The 16,768-nt window shown below is 44.2% G+C and overlaps 1 protein-coding gene across 1 annotated transcript; it reads right to left on the bottom strand.

Annotated features, from left to right (window-relative positions):
* Nucleotides 1-726: 726 nt before the first annotated feature.
* Nucleotides 727-16,478, bottom strand: tbc1d24 (TBC1 domain family, member 24). The gene is made up of 7 exons (XM_071392243.1): nt 16,113-16,478; nt 12,567-13,680; nt 10,671-10,829; nt 6,104-6,167; nt 5,607-5,702; nt 2,472-2,739; nt 727-2,194 (listed from the first exon to the last, which is right to left on the bottom strand). The coding sequence occupies exons 2-7, from the start codon at nt 13,559-13,561 to the stop codon at nt 2,031-2,033; spliced, it is 1,746 nt and encodes a 581-aa protein (XP_071248344.1). The 5' UTR covers nt 13,562-13,680; nt 16,113-16,478; the 3' UTR covers nt 727-2,030.
* Nucleotides 16,479-16,768: the final 290 nt, after the last annotated feature.

Here is a 16,768-nt window from a genome sequence, read left to right as displayed (position 1 = left end):
CACAGAAATATAAAACAAGACTTGTGAAAGAGCTTGGGCTGGTATCTCATTTCCTTATCAGGATATTCATTCCTTGGAACATGTTGATCACGTTCAGCTTTGTGTAGAAGTGGAATTTCACTAGCATCAACTTCATCGGCATAAAAGAAGGCAAACAACATGTCTGCCATTGTCGTGTACCTCCCCCGACTCTATTCGACTTCCGCCTTACCACGCAAACTCGTCCAGTGCGTCTGGATCCGAGTACCTCCCTGACCCTTCACCGAATGCGAACACATTCGGGGCCGCCTGATTGGTCCAGAATCTGATGGGTTGAGCCAGAACACACTTGGGTAAAACAGTGGTTTGAAAATTCACCATTGGCTGTGATATTCTTATTGGCTAGTGCTGATCCAGTCGCTGATGACTTTGTTTTGTACAACACCCCTCGTGCCCCTCGTCACCACAAACGACTTCAATGATGGCAGTCTCAGACTAAAGCATGTCGCGAACCACAGAGCAGCAGAAGAATAGTCGTCAGGCTAGGCTAATGGTTCGATTCTGGGACTGTGAAAGGCAACTGACACGTTTATGTGACAGGGTTCAAGAAACTACTACCCTCCTTTCAACCCGTAGTCATGGAGAAAGAACAGTCGAATGGGTAGGGGCACATGCGTGCAAAGCTAGCAAAAAAAAAAACAATGAAAGTGAAAAATAATGAACAATAAAACCTGACAAAGACATATATCACTTGTTTCAAAGTGTATTACTTTCACATATTTGATACATCTGTATTTTTTTAAACCGATACTTCACTGGAGGACTTCAACACAACACAGATATTCAATGATATACAGTTGAGTCTCTGCCAAATAACTTACATTTTCTGCTCCTGTTTTGGATGATAATGTTTCAGAGTTAAAGGAGAGGGACGGATAGAGAAAGACAGATGAATACTGCATTACTTACACATAGTTTAACTACAGGTTGTGAACCTAAATGAGAGGGACGTGGATATGGTCTTCATCGCACTTTTACAGTATCAATAAAAAACATTCAAAGAACGATATTCGCATACTTTAAAAGGGGTCTTTTTTTTAACTTACTGCTGTGTGCAGAAGCAAGAGTACATCTGGTGAGAATATGGCCTGCACAACAGCCAGACTGAAACTAGCCTGGTCCCAGATCTGTTTGTACCGTATAGCCAACTGTCATGTTTGCTACGACAATGAATGACCATAGGAGACGGTTCAGTAAGACGGCACAAAGAGATCTGGGACCAGGCTACACTGAAACGTCACGTTTACACAAGTATCCGCCAACAGAACCACAGTTAATCTGATATAGAGTAATAACTCCCAGATATGTACAGTCAGAGGGAAAAGCATAACTGGGCTTGATGAAAGACAACAAAACCTGGCACGACTTAGGTCACGACTGCATTACTTGAACTCTGCTATTTTGATTGCAAAGACCCCACAATTCAACATTATTTACCAAATAGACACTTCACTTTGTGCAATTCATTTTCATAGACCCCAGTTCTTTGACAGCTGGGTAGGCGGCATATGTTCTTAGACTTATAGGCCTACTAACTACGATTTTGGCGGTTGGTTTGGTGCCTAACCAGATTGCACAAATGTATGGGTGGATATAAAGTGAATATAGAAATGAAACAAGTAACTTGAGTGTGTAAAACCATGGCATTTGATAATAATGCCAGACAAAAGCCTTTTTAAAACAGAGCTGCTTTTCGTCATTAAAATCCCCCGAATGAGAGTCAACAAAAAGAGTAATACAACAATTAAACATCTGTAAAAAATAATCACAAATAAAAGATACTTTCAGAATACGATACTTGTTTTACATTAATAATTACAAATATTTCACATTGATGTATAGATTTAAAAGGATAAATTAATTTTCTGGATGGAAAGGGGTTTGTTCTGATATTGCAGGTACCTTCATCAGGCCTTTGGTGGGGTTTGTGTGTGTGTGTGTGTGTGTGTGTGTATATGTATGTGTATGTATCTTTAACTGTGTGTATGTGTCTATCTATCTGAGGCCATGGCATCCTGGAAGCCCCACACCTCCAGCAGGGCCACCTGGAAGCTCTCGGTGGAGCAGAGCGGCGGGTTGTCAAAGGTGGTGCAGCGGGCTGTGCGTCCGTGGTTCAGTTCGCCGTCGATGTACAGCGCGTTGCCCTCTCCTCCCCCTGGCAGGAGACAGAACAGCAGGAGTTAAGACAGAAAAATTAGTTGAATCTAGGCGAGTGCACTGGATCTGAGAGATCCATTTTTTTTTTAAAGAGACGCTGAGGGAGAGTAAAGGCACAGGCAAGGGCCACAGGGATCCTCAGTTCCTAGATGTTAGTTTAAATGCAACATTGTCAGGTCTACATCAGTCATTGATGAGGACAATCTACTCACTCTGGACAGTCTGTTTGATTAAGAACAAGAGACGCTGGTTATGAAGGACTGATTTCCACTCACCCACTATGATGGAGTCAATGTTGCCGGCCATGAACATGGAGGTGTTTCTGGAGTTGAGGTGGAAGTGTCGGGCCGAGAGGAAGGGTGACAGGCGGTTGGAGGGGTCAGCGTCCGGCCTCTCCACGGGGAGGCTGTTGTAATCAGAGCTTTGCCCGTCGGCGGGAGCCTCGTCCTCAGCAGGGTCCTCACTGCTCTGGGCCTTGATGGAGGAGGCCAGTTCCGGGTGGCGGATCACCACCCACTCGTACCTCTCCATCTCCGGCTTCAGCTATATGGACAAACAGAGAGTAACAATCATTGATCACGTTTGAGTGTTTATTTTCATATATACACACGCTTGAGGGGTTTACCTTGAATCATCCAGACACAAACTGGATACTGAGACTGTCATATTTGGTGCTTTCTCCATTCTCTGTTTCTTTCTCCCCGTGCATGTCTAATAGATCTCGATCCCCATCTTACAGTGTGTTGTTCCGTGTTCCTGTCCCGTGTGGCTCAGTTTGTAGAACATGGCGCTTGCAACGCCAGGGTTGTTGGTTCGATTCCCACGGGGGACCAGTACGAAAAAGAAGAGAGTCTGCTAAATAACTAACCTTTTTTAATGTATGTGGTGTCAAGTGAGGATCAAGTGCTACTGTACCGTTCGGCTCCAGTTACAGGAGTTTCCGATGAGTGTGTGTTTCTGCCTGTGCAGGGCGGTATTCACAGGCAGACGGCCAGAGCACATAGCTGTGCATCATCCTCACCACTTTAATAATTAAATGGAAAAGGAGTTGAAAGAAGGCTATTTCTAGACCCAGATACACTCAGCAAAACGTCTCTAAAATGTACAAAACCTTTTGTTAAATTATCAGCTATATCACTCAAGAAGAAATACTGCGTTTTGGACGTGACATGCTTTTCTGTTCAGAGTGGGTGGAGGCCAGACTGGTGACAAGGAGGCTTATTATTGTGACAGCGGATGAAGAAACTATTTGTAAATGGCACCCCCTGGTGTCCACTCTTAGTCACAAATTGCTACCTCGAAGGCAAAATTATATATGGGACGCACACAAAAGAATCCACATAACCTTCTAATCCCCAACAAGGTTATTATAGTTGTGATTTTCTATTCGTTTTTTTTTATTTGAAATTAGTTTAGGATTTTCATTTGAAATTCAGTTTAGTTTCAGTTAGTTTTCAGACTTGATTTACTAGATTTCATTCAAACATTTCTATTTCATATGATTTAATATTCACTTTTAGTGTTTGGGACAGAAAGTAGCCTCATGCATGGGAGGCTAGGAGCCATGTGTGTTGTAGGCCTATAGCGGCAGGTAGCCTAGTGGTTAGAGCGTTGGGCCAGTAACCGAAAGGTTGCTGGATAGAATCCCCGAGCTGACAAGGTAAAAAATCTGTCATTCTGCCCCTGAACGAGGCAGTTCACCCACTGTTCCCCGGTAGGCCGGCATTGTAAATAAGAATTTGTTCTTAACTGACTTGCCTAGTTAATTAAAAGTTTAAAAAAATTAAATAGCAGGGGTACTCAAGTACTATTTGAGATGGTCCGGTCACACAAATTTCCTAGGTGGCAAACCCCAGTCCACACCCTTCTTGATGGCAGAGAGAAAAAATTAGCAGTTTTGAAATTCATTTTCTGACATTCTACACATTATGCCATTGAGCAAAGAGAAAATGAAGTTTTAAAGCTTATTTCCTGCAATTCTACAAAATGTCCACGTCTTGTGTGTTCATGTGATACCAGGAGTCTACAAAGAAGCTGATCGTGGACTACAGGAAAAGCAGGGCCGAGCACACCCCCATTCACATCGATGGTGCTGTAGTGGAGACTGCCGTGTCCACATCACTAACGACCTATCATGGTCCAACCACAGTCGCGAAGAGGACATGACAACACCTCTTCCCCCTCAGGAGGCTGAAAAGATTTGGCATGGGCCCTCAGATCCTCATTAAGTTAAACAGCTGCACCATTGAAAGCATCACCGCCTGGTATGGCAACTGCTTGGCATCCGACCGCAAGACGCTACAGAGGGTAGTGTGTACGGCCCAGTACATCACTGGGGCCAAGCTTCCTGCTATCCACGACCTCTATACCAGGCGGTGTCAGAGGAAGGCCCTAAAAATGGTCAAATACTCCAGCCACTCAAGCCACAGAATTTTCTCTCTGCTCCTGCACGTCAAGCAGTACCGGAGCTCCAAGTCTGGGACCATAAGGCTCCTGAACAGCTTCTACCCCAAAGCCATAAAACTGCTGAACAGTTAATTAAATGGCTCCCTGGACTTCCTTCTTTTATCAATCAATCAACCACCTAACAAAACCTACACATTACCTCAATCATCCCAACTACCTCGTACTGCCGTACACTCACTCCAGTACCGGTACTCCTTGTATATAGCCTGAATAGCCTTGTTATTGTTATTTTAGTGTGCTATTTTATTGCGTTACCATTTTATCTATTTGTTCATTTTCTTACTTTTAACTGCATTGTTGGGAAAGGGCTTATAAGTAAGCATTTCACAAGTCTAAACTTGTTGTATTCGGTGCATGTGGCCCATTTTTTTTTTCTTTGAGTTGAATCCTGACCGAATTCCAAAATTCTTGTCTTTATCCTGACATTCTTTGTGGGTGCTGTTCAGATGAACTTTGAGGTTGGTTGGGTTTTTCCATAAAAAATAAATAAAATCCAATTGGTAGTTACAGCTTTGTCCCATCGCTGCAACTCCCGTACGGACTCGGGAGAGGCAAAGGTCGAGAGCCATGCGTCCTCCGAAACACGACCCGCCAAGCCGCACTGCTGCTTGACACACTGCTCGCTTAACCCTGAAGCCAGCCTGGGATCGAACCAGGGTCTGTAGTGACGCCTCTAGCACTGCAGTGCCTTCGACCGCTGCATCCTTTCCAAAAATGTACTCAAAATCATCCCATACGGGGCTTTGCCTTTTGAAACCGACCACTGCTGGTGTTGGGTTTGCTGCCGCCATTGTTCACGCCCAGTTTCCTAAATAGTTTCCAATTTTAGTTTTTACTTTGTAGTTTTTACTTTAGTGTCAGTTTTAATTTACTATAATAACCTTGCTCCCCAAAAATAATTGGATGAGAAAAATTAAGTAAATCGGGAAATAAACACAACTCACCCTAAAGACAAAACATTCTCCAGTCCCAAAGAAGCTGAGTTTGTTCCCGCCTCGCTTGCGCTCCTCCCAATCGGTTGAGAGAAAGGCTCCACATACCTGGACAGACAATACAGGGCATGGTGAGAGGGTGTATTACAGTAGAATCAAAGGGTGAAGTGGGATAGGAAATAGAAGGATGGGACAATGTCAAAAGGCGAAGAAGAATGACTACTTTTTTTATTTAGTCACTCAAATTTCGGTATTATAAAAAGTAGATACTCCATACTGTACATGTATTCATAGATGTCATTAAATGATAGGTCTTTACCATATCAATATGATTGAAAAACTGTAGATTTAAAACACCATGCATACTTTTTCAGTGTCATAATAATGTGAGCTCGAGAGTTACTTGTCTATTGCCATGGTTGTCATTATACTGTTACACGAGGGTGGTAACGCACACACAATGTGTAAGTGTGTGTGTGTGTGTGTGTGTGTGTGTGTAAGGTCGTTACATCAGCTTCGCAGGTCCTGATGAGTAGCAGAGTGGGCTCATACCCTTCAACATGAGCGTAAAACCTGGGACAAAAGGAATGGACAACCTCTTATTACACAATCTGGCCATGTATGCATGTGTGAAATGAACCAGAAGAAAAACACACACATAGGCTTCCCTTTAACAATCATAATGCATCTTAAAGATGAGAAGCAAAAAGGAAGGGGGCCCTTTTAACTGACATTACATTTAGCCTACAGTGCGATACATTCCATGCGTTTTTTTTTTTACAAGGTCAGATTACATTCATTCTTAGTTTTATGATCATACTGCAGTCTCTCTTTGGTCAATGATTTCTATGTAGCATAATTCAGAAAGTTAACCCATTCCTAATTGAATAAACAAAATGTTTGAATTTAAGTCAGAGATCAGCATTTTTCACTAGCTGAATGAAAGTATGAAAGTCTTTATGGCCCCTAGGGATATACTTTGGATAGCTCTGATACTCACCTGTGTCTCAGCTGATGAGCAGTAAACCAATACAGGAGGGTAAATATTAACTAAACCTACAGTATTGATCCTTAAAGCCTGGCCCTGGGGGAAAAGTGTCAGGCTACGGTTTGCATTCTATAAAACAAGATTCTGTTTCTGTGTGAGCTATGAATATGACCTTAAACTAAGTCTTCCGTTTGGCCTGAGGGTGATGGATTTAGTACCCGAGGCTGTACAAGGGCAAGGGAATATTGAACAAGGGCCATTGCTGATTCATCACTAAACAAACGTTATATTCTAGTTCTATTGCTGCTGAACACGAAGACATAAATGGGTGACCTTACTGTCCAAGTCATTCCCTTACCCCTCCTTTAAAGAGGCAATCTGCAGTTCAAACAATAACAAAGTGACAGTCCTGCTACTGTTTTGGTAAATAGTTGAGGGATGGGGCTGGAGAAATGTAACCGTTCTCAAATTAATAGACAGATGTAATGGCTGACCATCCATGATATCAAAATGTGTAGTTTTAAGCATGTTTTTAGGATATGAAGTGTTTGTGTACAATTAGATTTATAAACAATGGAGTAAAACAAGCTTATATTTTGGGGACTGGTAGGGTAAGAGTTGATTGAACTAAGCTCATGAGGCATTTCTAAGTTATATTCATCTATCTATCTATATATACAGTGGGGAGAACAAGTATTTGATACACTGCCGATTTTGCAGGTTTTCCTACTTACAAAGCATGTAGAGGTCTGTAATTTTTATCATAGGTACACTTCAACTGTGAGAGACGGAATTTAAAACAAAAATCCAGAAAATCACATTGTATGATTTTTAAGTAATTAATTCGCATTTTATTGCATGACATAAGTATTTGATCACCTACCAACCAGTAAGAATTCCGGCTCTCACAGACCTGTTAGTTTTTCTTTAAGAAGTCCTCCTGTTCTCCACTCATTACCTGTATTAACTGCACCTGTTTGAACTCGTTACCTGTATAAAAGACACCTGTCCACACACTCAATCAAACAGACTCCAACCTCTCCACAATAGCCAAGACCAGAGAGCTGTGTAAGGACATCAGGGATAAAATTGTAGACCTGCACAAGGCTGGGATGGGCTACAGGACAATAGGCAAGCAGCTTGGTGAGAAGGCAACAACTGTTGGCGCAGATATTAGAAAATGGAAGAAGTTCAAGATGACAGTCAATCACCCTCGGTCTGGGGCTCCATGCAAGATCTCACCTCGTGGGGCATCAATGATCACGAGGAAGGTGAGGGATCAGCCCAGAACTACACGGCAGGACCTGGTCAATGACCTGAAGAGAGCTGGGACCACAGTCTCAAAGAAAACCATTAGTAACACACTACGCCGTCATGGATTAAAATCCTGCAGCGCACGCAAGGTCCCCCTGCTCAAGCCAGCGCATGTCCAGGCCCGTCTGAAGTTTGCCAATGACCATCTGGATGATCCAGAGGAGGAATTGGAGAAGGTCATGTGGTCTGATGAGACAAAAATAGAGCTTTTTGGTCTAAACTCCACTCGCCGTGTTTGGAGGAAGAAGAAGGATTAGTACAACCCCAAGAACACCATCCTAACCGTGAAGCTTGGAGGTGGAAACATCATTCTTTGGGGATGCTTTTCTGCAAAGGGGACAGGATGACTGCACCGTATTGAGGGGAGGATGGATGGGGCCATGCATCGCGAGATCTTGGCCAACAACCTCCTTCCCTCAGTAAGAGCATTGAAGATAGGTCGTGGCTGGGTCTTCCAGCATGACAACGACCCGAAACACACAGCCAGGGCAACTAAGGAGTGGCTCCGTAAGAAGCATCTCAAGGTCCTGGAGTGGCCTAGCCAGTCTCCAGACCTGAACCCAATAGAAAATCTTTGGAGGGAGCTGAAAGTCCGTATTGCCCAGCGACAGCCCCGAAACCTGAAGGATCTGGAGAAGGTCTGTATGGAGGAGTGGGCCAAAATCCCTGCTGCAGTGTGTGCAAACCTGGTCAAGAACTACAGGAAACGTATGATCTCTGTAATTGCAAACAAAGGTTTCTGTACCAAATATTAAGTTCTGCTTTTCTGATGTATCAAATACTTATGTCATGCAATAAAATGCGAATTAATTACTTAAAAATCATACAATGTGATTTTCTGGATTTTTGTTTTAAATTCCGTCTCTCACAGTTGAAGTGTACCTATGATAAAAATTACAGACCTCTACATGCTTTGTAAGTAGGAAAACCTGCAAAATCGGCAGTGTATCAAATACTTGTTCTCCCCACTGTATATATCCACACACACACACAAAAGTTTGGGGTCACTTAGACATTTCCTTGTTAAAAAAAAAAGAGGACATTTTTGTCTATTAAAATAACATCGAATTGATCAGAAATACAGTGTAGACATTGTTAATGTTGTAAATGACTATTATAATTGGAAACGGCAGATTTTGAATGGAATATCTACAGAGGCCCATTATCAGCAACCAGCAACTGTGTTCCAATGGCACATTGTGTTAGCTAATCCAAGTTTATCATTTTAAAAAGGCTAATTGAAAACCCTTTTGCAATTATGTTAGCACAGCTGAAAACTGTTGTTTGATTAAAGAAGCAATAAAACTGGCCAACTTTAGACTAGTTGAGAATCTGGAGCATCAGCATTTGTGAGTTCGATTACAGGCTCAAAATGGCCAGAAGAAACAAAGAACTTTCTTCTAAAACTCGTCAGTCTATTCTTGTTCTGAGAAATGAAGGCTATTCCATGCGAGAAATTGCCAAGAAACTGAAGATCTCGTACAACACTGTGTACTACTCCCTTCACAGAACAGTGCAAACTGTCTCTAACCAGAATAGAAAGAGAAGTGGGAGGCCCCGGAGCACAACTGAGCAAGAGGACAAGTACATTAGAGTGTCTAGTTTGAGAAACAGACGCCTCATAAGTCCTCAACTGGCTGCTTCATTAAATAGTACCCGCAAAACACTAGTCTCAACATCAACAGTGATGAGGCGACTCCGGGATGCCGGCCTTCTAGGCAGAGTTGCAAAGAAAAAGCCATATCTCAGACTGGCCAATAAAAAGAAAAGATTAAGATGGGCAAAAGAACAGACACTGCACAGAGGAACTCTGCCTAGAAGGCCAACATCCCGGACTCGCCTCTTCACTGTTGACGTTGAAACTTGTGAGGCGTCTGTCAATTTGATATTATTTTAATAAACAACATTTTGGGCTTTTCTTTCAAAAACAAGGAGATTTAAGTGACCCCAACTTTAGAACAGTAGGTAGTGTGTATACATACACATTTAAAAGTTAAAAAAATTGACGTACCAATCGCAAATTGCCCCTTTGTGGTAAAGTAGGCATGGTAGCCAAGACTGTGGCGAAATGTAGAGTAAGCTGTATGGTAAATTGGGCCCAGTGCAGGGTAAAGTGTACCAATGAGGATGAATAAAGTGGGCAGAATATCAGTTGCTCGGATACATTACAGCATACCGACGATATTATCGCATATCTGCGACATAATCATGTCTGCAATATTAAATCGCATATCAGTGATAATGTTGCATATATGCGGTGATATAGCATCTCGAAATGTTGCTATAACCCAATCTTAGTTGTCTCTCTAAGGTTAGGTTGGTGTGGAACCCGAGACTAAGGATAAAGGGGGTACAGGAAACTGTAGAGCACAGGGGTATCAACCTTATTTTGCCCCATGGGTCACATTCGGTCTCCACTGAGGTCCGAAGGACAGCACTGAAACTTGATAAAAATTTGCCAAAAATAGCCTAGTAAATGGAATTTTCAATGCTCCCTGACTGTCTAGCTTTTGTTTCGGTGACTGTTAGCAAGCTGGACAGAGTGTAGAGACTGTATAAAAATGTAGGTCCATTATCATTTCCACCCACTTTTAATTTGGTTTTAGGTATTTCAATATAGACGGAGACCATTTCCTCGCAGAAAACACATGTAGAGATAAAGTGGGTACATTGGATCGGTATGTTTGACACCTCTGGTCTAGTGGTTTGCCTAGGCTGCAGTGAGTGGCTAAAGTGAGACTGGTAAAGTGGGTACTACAGTGGGCAGTGGGTACCGGTTGAGGCTGCAGCCGTGGGTGGACGTGGTGAAGAGAAGCTGCGGTTCGCACAGGGCGAAGCGCTCGGGGATCCACGACCAGATGTCCCTCATCTCCTTGGCGCTGACCACCTCCGAGGAGAAGGTGTCCGGGTTCAGAGCCAGCTGCACGTTGCGCCTGTAGCCATGGTAACCGGGCAGGAAGGAGATGACTACTTTGTCAGTAACACACAAACTCCTGATCGGTCAGTCAAAGTCTTTGTATAGCATGTAGGGCCATGAGGTTGTGGTAATGGAAGGTTAATACAGTATTTTCTGAGCTTTTCTGGATATGTCATGGTTGTTGTTGTAGTAACTGTACAACTACTGACCTCAAGGGTCACAGCGTGAGCTGGAACCAACAGCACCTAATTCAGACCTTAAACAAGGTGATTGGACCGTCTAGTACTGTAGTCAGTCTGGGACTTTAATTAGGCCTATTCAATTGAGTGTTAACGAGAAGCAAAAACCAGCACACTGTTTCTTGGTTTTGCCTATGGTAGTGTGTTCTATGTCCAAATCGTGTTTTCCTGGTCACTTATAAAATTATAGTTTACAGAGAATGTGGACACGGTTTCAAATACAATTTATCACTAATGAGGGAGATCAGCTCAAGTATTAACAGGTGAAGAGAGAGAGCTGAGAGAGAAACACCTACCTCAGACTAACAGAGCCAAGTGCAAATGGGAGAATGGAGGAGCAGTAGACACATGGACACAGGAGTCAAGGTGAAAACAGAAGACGACGGTGGATGGAAAATGGACAGCAAAAAAATAAAAGGGGGAAAACTATGAACAGAATGGTGAGAAAAGAGCCACACAGACAGCCACAACAGGAAAAAGTGTGAGTGAACTAAAAACAGAAAATCAATTAACTATCCAAATGCTTTTAGCGGCAGGTGTCCAAATGATTTTAGCGGCAGGTCGTACCGGCTTTATATAGCCAGGAACGACAGCCACTTTTCACTGGTGGTTTTGACTAGATGGGATGCCGAAAATGTTACTTTTCGTAGCAGGATAGGACAACATATGCAGCAGGTTAGGAGAATTAGGTTAAGGTTAGGAAAATGGTTAGAGTTAGCTAAAATGCATAATGTCACATCCCTTCTAAACATGACCCTCACTGGTGGCTAAAGTTGTCACGCACATTTTTTTTTTGAGTGCATGTCTCTCATTCGTAGCATACCATTCTGATTTGGTTCATGGCTTTTGAACTTAGAACCATGTCTTTTTTTTAAACTCCCTTTTCTCCCCAATTTCGTGGTAGTTACAGTCTTGTCTCATCGCTGCAACTCCCGTACAGACTCGGGAGAGGCGAAGGTCGAGAGCCGTGCGTCCTCCGAAACACGACCCCGCCAAGCCGCACTGCTTCTTGACACAATGCCCGCTTAACCCGGAAGCCAGCCGCACCAATGTGTCGGAGGAAACACCGTACACCTGGCGACCGTGTCAGCATGCATTGCGCCCGGGCCGCCACAGGAGTCGCTAGAGCGAGATGGGACAAGGACATCCCTGCCGGCCAAACCCTCTGCTAACCCGGACGACACTGGGCCAATTGTGCGCCGCCCCATGGGTCTCCCGGTCGCGGCCGGCTACAACTGCCTGGACTCGAACCAGGATCTCTAGTGGCACACTCCGATGCAGTGCCTTAGACCACTGCACCACTCATAGAAGGCCTACATAGAACCTTGGCAGCGTAAATAAACATTAGACATTAGCTAAAGCGCTAGCATAGCATTAGCAGCGGTACTAGTGTCCACTGCCTCATTGATATCCATTGACAGCGTTGTAGACAATCATTTCTCTAGAAGTAAATTAACTCTCCAATTTCAATTAGACCCAATATGGCTCATGCTGTCTCTCTAGCCCTCACTCACCTCTTCTGTTTGACGGTGATGCCCTTCTGCTGCAGCGACTTCTCATTGGCGAGCTGCAGGAGGGTAATCTCTTTGCGACTGAACAGGCGGATGGAGAAGGCCTTCTCCAGCAGCTTGTCCGGGGTGATGCTGGAGCCGATGGCTTTGACAAAGGCCTGGATCTCCGCCTTGACCTCTGCAGAGTCCTGTTTCTGGCCCTCTGATGGCTGAGCTCCAGCTCCAGCCCCGGCTTTCTGCTTGCGATAGAACTTGAGCAGGGCCAGGGCCACGCGATACAACACCTTGTATCCTTCCACCAGGAAGACGTCTAGTACCCGGGCCACGTGGCTGAAGGGCAGGTCGCCCAGCACCCAGCGCTGCCAGCCCGAGTACACTTCCACCACGTCCTGTGCTGTGGCCACGATCAACTTGTGGGCGGCCGGGCAGTACTTGTTGGCCAGGTCGCCGAAGGTCATGCAGCTGGACTCGTAGGCCAGGAAGGTCTGGTCCACCAAGCGCCGGCCTGGCTCGTTGCAGGCCAGCAGACGGCTGATGTTCTCGAAGCACTGCGCCTCATCGGCACTGAAGTGCAGCAGGAGGGCCGTTATGGCGGGCAGCGCCGGGCAGTGCGAGATGTCCGGGAACTGGCCAGCCACACAGGAGATGACCCGGTGGACGGTGGTCAATGCGTCTGCCTTGAGGCAGTAGTGCGGAACAGCGCTGCCGTCCACAAAGTCCGGCAGTGGGATGACGGACGAGGCTTTTTTACCTGTGCTGTCCCCCATGAGGTCACGATAGACCTCAGCGTCGGGGGTGACGGTGCGACAGGGGATGGCCTTGATGAGTTGCTGGTAAACCTGGGCACGAAGCTTGTGGTTCTTGGCCCAGTGGCCCTGCCTGGCCAGCTTCTTGAGCTCCACTGGGTCCTTGACGTCCAGTTTGGAGGGGCCACTGCTGTTGGCCAGGTCCCCCATCTGGGTCCAGTCCACAAAGCAGCCGTAGTCCTCCTCAGCCATGGCTGCAGTATCTTCTGGACTGCGGCTGAGGGGGCTGGAGTATAGCTTAGCCTAACTAGCCTTCTGTCCTCTTCACAACAAATAAGTCCAGGGTGTCTCTCAACCACCCATGATGTTTACTGCAGAGAGGGGAAAAGAAAGAGATAACATTGTTACAAACATATGGGTTTGCTTGACAGGCTATTTGGAACTTAATGCAGGGGGAGGGCGGGACAAAGTAAGGGGAATGTTGTATAAGCTAGCCTGTATGTGAGCGATTGCAGAATAAGACCTTTGATGTAGGCTAAAAATATGCAACTTACACTGGCTATATAGGTTAAGGTTGCCCTGACCGGCTGAGACTGGTTTTGACTAAGTACTATACAGCTATGACCGGAAGTTACTTTTTCATAGCAGGTTAGGAAAATTAATGTAGCAGGTTAGGATAACGTTAGAAATAGGGTTAGCTAAAATGCTCTCCTGCTACAAAAACTAACTTCTGGTCGTAGCTGTACTACATTTAGTCACAACCATCTAGTCTAAACAGCCATGTCTCAGGGCAAAGGTTGAGCGAGCAATTAAGGGCAAAGGATTGTAAATATGTCTATAGTTTTAAGCAGCAAAGAAAAATGATGTTGCATGACAGAAACTGATAAAATGATTGAACTGAACAACACTACAGTATGGGATCATCTTGGGTCACTGACTTCAAGCCAGAGGGCTGCAAACCCAGGTAGAGATGCAGCTGAGTGTCACCCCCAGCTAAAACTAAATGACTTTAGTTAGCTGGCTATAGATTTCAACTATATTGAATAACTGCATTATTATGCTAAATGAACTGTCTGTGTGTAGGATCAGCCAGCAAGGGACACTGATGATAACAACTAATGTGATCAAGACCGCTAGCGATACTGAACAAAAATATTTATTTAACCTTTAATTTCACTACGTAAATCAGTTAAGAACACATTTATTTACAATGACGGCCTACCCCGGCAAAACCCTTCCCTAACGCGGACAACGCTGGGCCAATTCTGCGCCGCCCTATGGGACTCCCGATCACGGCCAGATGTGATACAGCCCGGGATCGAACCAGGGTCTGTAGTGACGCCTCTAGCACTGAGATGCAGTGCCTTACACCGCTGCGTCACTTGGGAGCAACAATTTCAAAGATTTTACTGATTTACATTTTATTGAAGGAAATTAGTCAATTTAAAGAAATTCATTAGGCCCTAATCTATGGATTCCACATGACTGGGAATACAGATATGCATATGTTGGTCACAGATACTTTAAAAGAAATGGGCCTCAGGATCTGGGCACGGTATTTCTGTGCATTCAAATTGCCATAGATAAAATGCAATTGTGTTCGTTGTCTGTAGCTTATGCCTGCCCATACCATAACCCCACCACCATCATCATCATCAACACCGTCTGTTCACAATGTTTACATCAGCAAACTGCTTGCCCACAGGACGCAATACACGTGGTCTGCAGTTGAGGCCTGTTGGACCTACTGCCAAATTCTCTCTCAAAAAAAAACGTTGGAGGCAGTTTATGGTAGAGAAATTAACATGAAATGATCTGGCAAAAACTCTGGTGGACACACCTGCAGTCAGCAAGCCAATTGCACCATCCCTCAAAACTTGAGACATCTGTGGCATTGTGTTGTGTGACAAAACTGCACATTTTAGAGTGGCCTTTATTGTCCCTAACACAAGGTGCATCTGTTTAATGATCATGCTGTTTAATCAGCTTCTTGATATGCCACACCTATCAGGTGGCTGGATTATCTTGGCAAAGGAAAAATGCTTACTAACAGGGGATGTAAACAAATATGCAAAAACATTTAGATAAATAAGCTTTTTGTGCGTATGAAAAAGTGTATATGATATTTTATTTCAGCTCATGGAACCAACACTACGTTTATATTTTTGTTCAGCGTAGATAGTTAGCCAACACTGACTAGGATAATTCATTTGACAGGCGACAAGGTGCCGACAACACACCTCTACATAGCTATATGGGGCTGGGTAAGAAATGCATTCATATTGCTGTAATAAAACTGACTACATTTAGTTGGTCAGCTGGTTAGAACCTGCGAACGCCGTGAAAGCTGATCGCTAGTGTTAACCCTGGCAAAGGTGACAGGTAGCGCTAGCTAGAAATGCGGACAGAGCGCACGCTAACAAAGCGGTTTCCTTCCATTCACGTTAGCAATTGACATTGGTCCATTGTCTGCTCCATTTTCTGGTCAGTTATCACCAGGTCAGTGCATAGCATTAGCTACAAAAGCTAGCTAGTTATATCACGTCAAAATAGTTTGCAACGACCATAAAGCATTTTCCTCAGATACAGAGAGATAGTTAGCCAGCTAGCACCTAGCTAACTAGCGACAAGATAGCGAGACAAATTCTCTTCCTCACTGTCAACATTGGATGTTGTTGAACTTGCATTGCGAGCGTGCTAACTAATATTATCACGATGCAAGAGGACTGCGCATGTGTGTTAATAACTGCTGAAGAAACAACAAGACATGAAAAATACCTGTCAAGATATGAAATAACCCTACCTGGTTTGGTCAGATGTCTTGAGATGTTGGCGCTGCATTCATATTTGTCAGTTTCGGACATGCGCAGTATCCCTACTCCTCTAACCGCTACTAGCAGGAGCCATATGGCGGAGTGTAGAATGCAATTCATATGGGATTTGTTATGCCATTTTTTTTTTCTTTACGCTTTGTTCGATATATGAAATTGCACTGGCCTCTGCTTTAAATGGGGGGGAAACCTTATAGCTGTATACAAGTCCAGAAATCATTAAAACAAATAATGTAGCAGGGTGAAACGACCATCAGCCTACCATTAAAATCTAATGACCAAACATTAGAGTGCAAAGAACTTGAGACGATTTTAAAAACAAGATGCGCCACTGCTGTTTTAGGCAACGTCAGAGTTACTGTGAGTGAGCCAGTTGGGAGTGGTGGAATAGAGGCAATATCATCTGATTCATCAAGCCTTGTTTACAGGCCTGGATGTCTGTCAAAGTAGTTACGGGCACTGGAAAAGGACTGGAAGGCACCCAGGCAATTTTAACAAAACCCTGCTTTGTCCTCCTACTCAAAAGCGCACGCCAAAAACAACGCCCAGCACATGACAGTTATTACAGATAACTCAATTTGGCCATCATTGCCACTCCAATATGGTTCTGGCCTTGTGTTTTTGCTTT

Source organism: Salvelinus alpinus, chromosome 3, assembly GCF_045679555.1.
Source record: "Salvelinus alpinus chromosome 3, SLU_Salpinus.1, whole genome shotgun sequence".
Classification (NCBI taxonomy): domain Eukaryota; kingdom Metazoa; phylum Chordata; class Actinopteri; order Salmoniformes; family Salmonidae; genus Salvelinus; species Salvelinus alpinus.
This window is presented reverse-complemented; position numbering and strand designations above follow the sequence as displayed.